Source organism: Micropterus salmoides, unplaced genomic scaffold (assembly GCF_014851395.1).
Source record: "Micropterus salmoides isolate LMB-PRFRI ecotype aquatic unplaced genomic scaffold, ASM1485139v1 Ms_hic_scaffold_10, whole genome shotgun sequence".
Classification (NCBI taxonomy): domain Eukaryota; kingdom Metazoa; phylum Chordata; class Actinopteri; order Centrarchiformes; family Centrarchidae; genus Micropterus; species Micropterus salmoides.
In genome coordinates this window covers 35,371,427-35,381,003 of record NW_024040041.1, presented here as the reverse complement: position 1 = coordinate 35,381,003, position 9,577 = coordinate 35,371,427, and the positions used below count along the sequence as shown (strand labels likewise).

At 44.6% G+C, this 9,577-nt stretch overlaps 1 protein-coding gene across 1 annotated transcript; it reads left to right on the top strand.

The window, feature by feature from the left end:
- Window positions 1-2,832: 2,832 nt before the first annotated feature.
- LOC119896610 lies at window positions 2,833-7,658 on the top strand. Its single transcript, XM_038710105.1, has 3 exons — window positions 2,833-2,934; window positions 4,979-5,086; window positions 5,425-7,658. Exons 2-3 carry the CDS (start codon window positions 5,043-5,045, stop codon window positions 6,314-6,316), a joined length of 936 nt encoding a protein of 311 aa, XP_038566033.1. The 5' UTR covers window positions 2,833-2,934; window positions 4,979-5,042; the 3' UTR covers window positions 6,317-7,658.
- The last annotated feature ends 1,919 nt before the right edge of the window (window positions 7,659-9,577 follow it).

Below are 9,577 nucleotides of genomic sequence, written 5' to 3'. Positions count from 1 at the left end.
CACCGGTCATAGTTGAGCCTATTACTCACATTTTGAACATGTCAATTTGTTTTAAGCAGGTTCCAGCCATCTGGAAGCAAGCTTACATTACAACCCTATTCAAAGCTGGCGATCGATATGACTTGAACAATTTTAGGCCAATTTGTAATCTCCCTGGTCTTTCAAAAATACTGGAATGTATGTATATTGCTGCCCAACTTAAATCATATTTGCACTCGCAAACATTTTAAATGAAATGCAATCCGGTTTCCGGTCAGGGCACAGTACAGTAACCGCCACTTTAAAAGTTATGGATGACTCCTTCCCTAATACTCTTGGACAAATAGTTTTCCTCTGCCAACGCAGAATCCAGCTGCAAGCTGAGGAACAGGTTTATGCCCAACTACAGAGTAGCTATCAGGCAGAGCCTGTCCACTCAAGCATGAGAAGCTCAGGCCCCACTGCAGGAGGGAACTGAAACTGAACTGAAACCCTCCATGCAGCACTCCACGCTACCTCATCAAGCACGTGGCGAATCAGCAAGGCAATAAGTACTGACCTCCCTGCTCACCAGCTACCTGACGCGGCCTTCGACCCTGAAACATATCCTCGACCAGGCATGAGCAGTGAAACTCAGCACCCAGCCAAGGCAGCCGAGACAGGACTACAACACCTTGAACAGCAAGCCCTGCAGACGAAAGAAGTGACCCTTACTCAGAAGTTTGAGCCACCCAGCAATGTCAGCCAACCTAGTTCATACTTGTCAAGGTTAGGCTTCAGGTCATTCTTAGTCATTGCCTCCCTCTGGAGCAACTAGGGGTTTAGTGTCTTGCTTAGGGACACAATGGTTGATGGGTCACAGTCAGGCGTCTTATCCATTGTGCCATCACCACCCCTGATAGACTGCACTGTAGTCCTGTGTACAGAGAGTATTGGTACTGCAGGTCTGTGTACAGAGAGTATTGGTACTGCAGGTCTGTGCACAGAGGGTATTGGTACTGTAGTGCTGTGTACAGAGAGTATTGGTACTGCAGGTCTGTGTACAGAGAGTATTGGTACTGCAGGTCTGTGTACAGAGAGTATTGGTACTGCAGGTCTGTGCACAGAGGGTATTGGTACTGCAGGTCTGTGCACAGAGGGTATTGGTACTGTAGTGCTGTGTACAGAGAGTATTGGTTCTGCAGGTCTGTGTACAGAGAGTATTGGTACTGCAGGTCTGTGTACAGAGGGTATTGGTACTGTAGTGCTGTGTACAGAGGGTATTGGTATTGCAGTCCTGTGTACAGAGGGTAGTAGTGTGTACAGAAGGTACTGGGGTCAGGGAGATCGGTATAGACAGTGCAGCTGCACCCGTGACGGGAGCGACCCGCCAAGTTCCGAGCTGGACTTAGTTACATGGTAAAAATGTATTGAGTCTCATCAATCAACAGTAAACACCAAATACACATATAACTGTTTATACACTAATATGTGCATTTCCCCTTTGCCGTGGTGTCTGACATCACAGATGTCAGATATCTGTAGCAAGCAGTATGCTGTAAGGAATACGGTGAAATATAAAACCAATTGATTCCACAGATCAACAGAATGAATTTAGTCTTTTTCGTTGGTATTTGTGTCACATAGCTACATAAGCAGTGATGATTGCTGGGTAATATGCAATTAAATGCCCAATCTTCTATTTGATCATGTGACAAGACTCCAGAAATCATGTGAAATGCAAAATCTGACCAGCAGACTAGCAGATCACACGTGCAAGCTGGAAGTCATGCTTCACTCATAAAAGTAGTTTCAAGGAGAGACAGGAGAGAGAAGAACAGGAGGAGAGGGCCGCACAGCTCCCAGATAAGATTGTTCTGGACTACTGAAGACATTATCAAAGATTTCACCTTTCAAATAGCTGAGTCACTTTACAAGTGCTTTTTCAGCTTGGATTTGGTGCGGCGGCCGTTCTGCTATTTTAGGGCTGATATCATTACGTGGTCAGCTCGCCGCTGAGTAGGCCGACCTGTTTAATTGTGTGGATGTGCGCTGCAGCTGGCCTGTTTTCAGAACTGGTTTGGATTGTTCACAGTTAATAAACCTGATGTTTGTTTTGTTTTTTTGTGATAATGTGTCCCGACTTTAAAGTGTTTGTGTAATAAAAGTGACCTGAAATGGACAGAAAAGCTTCACACTCATCTTTGTGACTCTGTTTCTTTCATTTTAACTTTGCAAATGTTTCTTCTGTCGCACACGAGTTTCGGATTAATTAAATGACTTCATGTTAATATGGACAGCCTCAGACTTCCATACATATCGGCTGGACAGAGATCAGATCTTGTTAAATCATGTGATGGTGGTTGGAGTGTCCAGGTGAGCAGCAGTCTGACACACCTGCTCAGTGACAATAAGCCAGGTGCTTTACAGGAACCCACAGGGACTTTATGACAGAGATCAGATGCAAATGTCAGATAACAACTTGTTCCACTAGAAGTTTCGCTTTTAATATCAGTGACTTCATCCCGACCAGGTGTCTAATGGCATCACAGTGGGAGACGGTTTTATAGAGTCAGAACAGCTGTCGGGGGTCAGAGGTCAGGGTGTGTTCACACATTGTGTAACCACCCTTTGCCTTCACACAGCATCAGCTCAGCAAGGAGACAGAAGAAGAAGAGCACAGGAAGTGCATGTTACAAACAAACACTTTTACTTTCTGTTAAACTTCTTCTGCTTCAAAGTGACATTATTTACTGTAAATCATCTGTTCTCAAACACAAACATTAAACACGGAGTTTCCCTCCTTGGTGTTATCAGTACTTGCCCTTTTATAAGAGCTGACTGTGAACCAGCCAATAGAAACACAGGAGTGATCATCAGCACTATTGTGTCCTCCTTCTCAAATATGAAAAACAGAGCTGATGATCAGACGTTAGTATTTGCTCTCAGAAACTCACCTGTGAAGCTCCAAAGCAGGTAAGATCAGACACTCATCATGTCCTGAGATCCTGTCTTCTTCTGCCTTTCTGTCCTCAGCATGTTACACTGAAAGGTTCTGTCTTGATGAACTCTTGTTTCTGGAGCTTTCTGCCACGTCTCCTGGTCTTCCTCAGTGTTTGCTCAGTTGACATGTTGTGATGCAGCGGACCTGCAGACACCACGACATTAACATTAACATGTAGGATCCTGTTTTCTTCACTGAGTTTAGCTCAGAGGTGAAAGGTTAGGCAGTGTCGTCGTCATGGTAACAATAATAACCACATGTTTAGGTTAGTAATGATGATGGTCATGGTTGATATACACCAACGCTGAGTGTTCGCAGGAAAAAGAAACAGTTCCAACTCGTCACATATGGACGCTTGATCAAGAACTTATCAGTTTCTGGCAGGATCAGTACTGTAAATGCTCCGTATGCTTCCTTTTGGTGTTCCAACCACTCAAAGTGCTGTTACATTACATTGCATTCAATTTTCTAAAAAAAGAACTAGAGAACTAGATCCACTAGGAGTGATTTGATCAATCTGCCGTCTCTCTTAAAGTAGTGGGGAGTGGAATTCCAAACCCGCCAACATTAGAAACTCAGGAAGTTCAGCAGTGTTTAAAGCCAGCCTCAAACTTAAATTCAGCACAACAGGGTCATGATTACTGAGTGCATTGTATTTTCTGTATTCTGTATTTTGTATCAAACTGTTTTTATCGGTTCTGCATTGATGGATATAATGTATTTTGTTATTTTATGTAGTGTATTAGTTGTTTACTGGTTGTTTTGTGGCTTTTGTTTTGTCTACCTGACCGGGGTCAACAGATGCAAATTAGCTGCTTGCTAACTCTGGTGCAGTTATTTTAACTGTGCGCTGTCCCTGTCAAATAAATGAAATGGAAGAATGTTAAAAGTCTGTTTCTGGGTGTAGGTCAGCTCTGTAGCATCTGATCACACCCAGGGGATTACCGGCGTACAGTGTGGACTCTGTAGTTTCACTTTCTCTTATAAGTGCTTTCTCTTTTGTGAGAGCTGACTCAGCCAATAGAAACACAGACTCTTTTCCACTAAAGGATTAATGCCACCATTTCAGAGTCTGTATTAACAACCACTGACAGTCATAAATAAAAAAAAACTTAATTCTCATCATTATGGTAAAATAGTTCAAAAGCACGACCTGATGACTTCTGAAAACATCCTGTTTATGTCCAGTGGTGGGTTAGTATATAAGATCATTCATGACTTAGCACCACAACCTCTCAAATTGGAAGTAACAATGAGTACACCCGGCCCAGGTTAACACGAGCTTCCTGTAGAGGGGACTGTTTCAGTCTACGATATTTAGACCAAACTGCTTCTCAGTGAAGGCAGCTGGGATGTGGAATTCTTCACCGCTGAGTGTCAGAGAACACAGTACTTTCAAACATTTTAATGGTAGTGTGAAAACATGTTTGAAGGACAATCAGATATGAAGTTATTGATCTGTGAGACACTGAATGTGGCTTGTTGATATTCTCTTTTATATGGGAATTTATTGCGTTTTTGGGAGGTTTGGTATATTCAAGTCTGTTTTTAGTTTGTTATGTCTGGTTTATTTGAATTGGTTGGCATTTATCTATATATTTATGAAATGTAAGGTTTGGATTTGGTAATCGTTTTTTAAACTGTAATATCTTGCGCGCTATGGGCACCTGCCCAGGAACAGCAGATGGGAATTAGCTTTTAGCTATATCTGCTACAGTACATTTATTGTGCATTGTCCCTGTTAAATACATAAATAAATAATAAAGAGTCTTTAGTAGAGGCCTGCTAGTTTCAGATTTCAAAAATAATAGCTCCTTTATGCAGCTTTTGTGGTTCTGGTCAGGTGCAGCATGGGCAACAAAACCTGTTAATTCAGTCCAAACTAAAATTCACTAAAACCAAACCTGCAACAAAGAAGATGCATCAACTCAGAAACAAGGTTCAGATTCACAGCGAAGAGAGCAGTTTACCAGCAACACTATAATCTAATAAGAAATGTTTTGTTTTCACCTTCAGGTCGGAGGAACAGTCAGCTTCTGCTTTCAGTCTCTGATCTGATCACAGACCAGAGAGAGAAGTCATGCAGGCTTCAGGAGAGATGGAAAAACGTCTACATGAACTGCGGTGAGTCTGAAATAAAAAACTTTCGTACCTTCAACACATGTGGCTGAGGGTTTCCAGGGTTTCCGAGTTTTCCAGGAGTCACCATGTTCAATGAGAGACCTTTCTGAAACCATCTACAGTCAGAGGAAAACCAGTGGGTATCACAGTAGCTGCTAAAAGTGTAGCAGGAAGTCAAAGGGCCCAAATCCAGACCGTGGAGGCAGAGCTGGTAGAGTTCAGGGATTTTACTAAAAATTTTAAATTAAACCAAAAACCTCCGGGCCGGTGAGAAGTGATCAGACAGGACGATGCTCTGTTTGAAAATATCTAGCTGAAGTTGTTGCCATTCTGTTTTACAGAAAGAAGCTGCTGTTACTTGGAGTTCAACGCTCTATGGGGAACACCTGGAGGAACATGGAACAAAGGCAAGAACTACTAAAGTCTGCAATAGAAAACTGCAGGAACCAAAGCGTCCTGAAGTGGCTGAGAGACGGTTCTGAGTCCCGAGCCTTCTCCCATGTCGTGGACATGTTTAATTTCCTGAAAGAACGCATCGACGTGGAAGAGAAGAAGAACCACAGCAACAGTGTAGACATCACCTTTGTGGCCCACGGAGCGATCAGAGACTTCATGATCCCAGCCAGCTGCCTCCTGCCTCTGCCCTCCATCACAGACGTGCTCCTGTATTCTCCCTGGAACTGCACCAGTAGTGCTGACGTATCATATGGTGTCGCTACAGGACGCATCAGGCCGCAGCACAGAGTTTTTATCTGTGCCAAAAAGGACGGCTGTCTGATTCCTGATGGAGGGCATCGGCCTGTGAAACTGCCAAACTACTGGAACTCCATGAAGACAGCTGGAGATCAAATGATTCCCAACATCACTGTCAGTCCTCTCAAACCCCCAGAGGACGGTGTCTGGAAGAGATACGAGTCTCTCACAAAGAAATACGGTGAACCTGAGAGAAACCGCATCGTCATCCCGTTCATCCTCCCAGCAGAGAGGACGTCTTTACAAAGCGTCCCGTTCTCTGTCGTCTGTTTGGCCGCCTCGCTGGTGCTGCAGTCCTCCAGGTTTCAAGCCACCCTCCATCTGAGTGCCTGTCTGGGGGATCAGTCTGCTGGACAGAAGTTTGACAAAGACTATCTGCAGACTCAGTATGCCTGCGCTGTGGACAGCACTATGATGACACCTTCAGCAGACATGTTCACTGGAAGCTGGACAGATGCTTTTAGAGGTTGGTTTGGTTAAACATCGGTCAGGTCTGAGGTGAGGACCTGACCTGGACCTCACCAACACCATCACAAAGACAACAGCTCTTCTTCTTCCTCCGCAGGCTGAGGAGGATCAACATGGACTCCAGGATACTCTGCACCTTCTACAGGTGCACCTCTGAGAGCATCCTGATCGGCTGCATCACCTCCTGGTCAGGCAGCTGCTACGCCCTCGACGGTTAGGCTCTACAGAGGGAGGAGAAAACTGCTCAGCACATCAGCAGGACAGAGCTGCATCCATGGAGGACATCTACACCCCAGGAAGAAGTCCATCAGACTAACCAGAGACCCCGACCACCCCAGCCACAAACTGTTCTCCCTGCTGCTGGTACTGCAGCATCTGGTCCTGCACCACCCTTGTTTACAAGCTGTTTGCTGCTGCACTAGATTTCAGTATATGTGATAATAAGTTCTTTTATGAATGGGCTTGTTTTTAATACATATCTGCGTTGTTGGAGGAGCCTGAGAATAAAGACTTTCACTGCCAATGACTGCTTCACTGGAGCTGCTGTGCATAACATGAAGAATAATCTGGGCCATGCCTCAAGTAAAGTACTTATTACCTTTAAAAAGTCTGTAATAGGGGCCCATGAAATAAGCATTGACCATTTCTTATGATTCATGTAACCCCTGGGCTCAGAGTGACTCGTGTACGATGTGGCGCTGAATCTATGAACCAACTCATCAGTTCGCCCCTGATCCTCGTCCTTCCAGCAGCTGCACTCAGTTTGGATGGAAACCATGTGCTGCAGTATGAAAGCCATCCTGAGGGCTGTTTTAACCACATGCAGCTGTTTTAGTGTTTGACAGTACATGAGATTGCATCATTTATAGTTTCAGTTAAAAAAAACATGGTTAAAGTACCCTTAAATTCATATAGTCCATTAATGTACTGAAACTACATTTACATACACTGTATGTTATTTCTTTAGTTCACAGTTTCTACTTATTCTACCTATGGTCACCTGCATTACTGTACAATGATCGGTAGTTAAATTCTATACATTCTACAAAATGTAGCACCAGCAGAGTTTCATTTACTCTCCTGTCCTTATTTTCCTATATTATGTAGGAAAACTCCAGCTGCCATTTTGAGTGAGGGGAGAACAGGTGTATCTGCCATTTTGGATTGGGATGTGAACACCATTTAGATCACTCTTCCCCTCCTCCATTCTCACACACACACACCTAACCACACTTGTTTGTTGATGGTTATGTGCAAGTGTTTGTTTGCTTTATTTATTTTTTTCTTGGAATAGATGACAGGGATAAATTATCTTAAATTGTTGATCTTCGATCTATGTATGTCAAAGTTAAATAAATCCTGTAATTTTAAGGAGTCGTTGCTTGTGGTTATTTATGTGTAACATTGTAGCAACAGTAGGTTATAATGACCAGTGTACGGACTCAGGATTCACTGTCACTCCGTATAAACGTAATTGTTTACACTAGGTCCCTAATTTCAGGGTGTTGTCCCGTAATAATTCATATGTATTAATACATTGTAATATTAATAACTTAATTAAAATGTATGTAATATCTTTGAAACTTAGCTTATAAACAAACCAGACCAGTCACTCAATCCTTAATACTTTTGGACAAATAGTTTTCCTATGCCAACGCAGAACCCAGCTGCAAGCTGAGGAACAGGTGAAGCACTATGCCCAACTACAGAGTATCAGGCTGTGTAACACCAGCCTACACTAGGACAGCCTGTTTACTCAAGCTGAGCTTTCCCAAGCACGAGAAGCTCAGGCCCCACTGCAGGAGTGGGGACCTCCCTGCTCACCAGTCACCTGACGCTGCCTTCGACCCTGAAACATATCCTTGACCATCTACCCGATTGTTTGACACATAAGTCCATCCCCACTGTGACAGGAAAGGAGATGTCCTCATCGCAACTGTGACCTGAGCTTCCGTAATACCTCGGACGACACATATGACCCCCGTCGCCCTCAGGGCAGAGCCTGCGTACCTGACAACATATATACACATACATATACACATATTGCAGAGAGGATTTCTGCAGAATTGGGCCACTGCGGTGATGTTGGCTGTGCAGCACAGTTGATTGTCCAGTAATACACCAAGGTTCCTCATGGTTTGTGAAGGACAGACTGCAATGTCTTCAACAGTGACCAGTTAATCCATGTGAGGGCAGTCTTTCCCCATCAGAGGAGGGGAAGGAGAGGAATAGTTGAGAGTCGTCCACATAACAGTGATAGGAGAACCCATTTGATGTGATCACAGTGCTAGCTTGACTCTAGCAGTCTTGAAGGCGGATGGAATAAGTCCTGAATTGAGGGAGAAGTTGATGAGGATGGTGAGAAATGGCTTGATGTTGCTTGAGATTGCTTGGAGAAGGGTCGAGGGGATCGGGTCAGGGGGGCAGGTGGTGGCATAACTAGTCTGTGGACATTTAGAGGAGAGGGGGGTAAAGCGGGTAAGGTGTACAGAGTCGGGAGTTGATGGGGGAGACTGTGAGGGTAAAAGAGAAGCTGATGTCCTTAACCTTATTAGTTTTAGTTCCTGGAGTTGGAGGGTGAGGAGTTGATTTTGGTCAGACAGAAGACAGATTTGGCAGCTGCCACAGTCTCAGAGGATGTGAAGGTACTGAGCAAGGTCATCAGTACAGTCTGATCTTCCATTTTCTCTCGAGTGCCTGTAAATCTGTTCTAAAGACCAGAGAGATTTCATACACATACATTCACTCAACTGCCACTTTAATAGGTACACCTTTTCATCCATCCATCCGTCCATTCATCTTCATCCACTTATCCGGGATCGGGTCGCGGGGGCAGCAGCTCCAGCCGGGGATCCCAAACTTCTCTTTCCCGAGCCACATTAACTAGCTCTGACTGGGGGATCCCGAGGCGTTCCCAGGCCAGTGTGGAGATAAAATCTCTCCACCTAGTCCTGGGTCTTCCCTGAGGCCTCCTCCCAGTTGGACGTGCCTGGAACACCTCCCTAGGGAGGCGTCCAGGAGGCATCCTTACCAGATGCCCAAACCACCTTAACTGACTCCTTTCGATGCAAAGGAGCAGTGGCTCTACTCTGAGCTCATCACGGATGGCTGAGCTTCTCACACTATCTCTAAGGGATACACCAGCCACCCGCCCGAGGAAACCAATTTCGGACGCTTGTACCCGCGATCTCGTTCTTTCGGTCATGACCGAGCCTTCGTGACCATAGGTGAGGTGTAATGTTTATGGTGGAAGGAGGAGACATGGTCATGGAG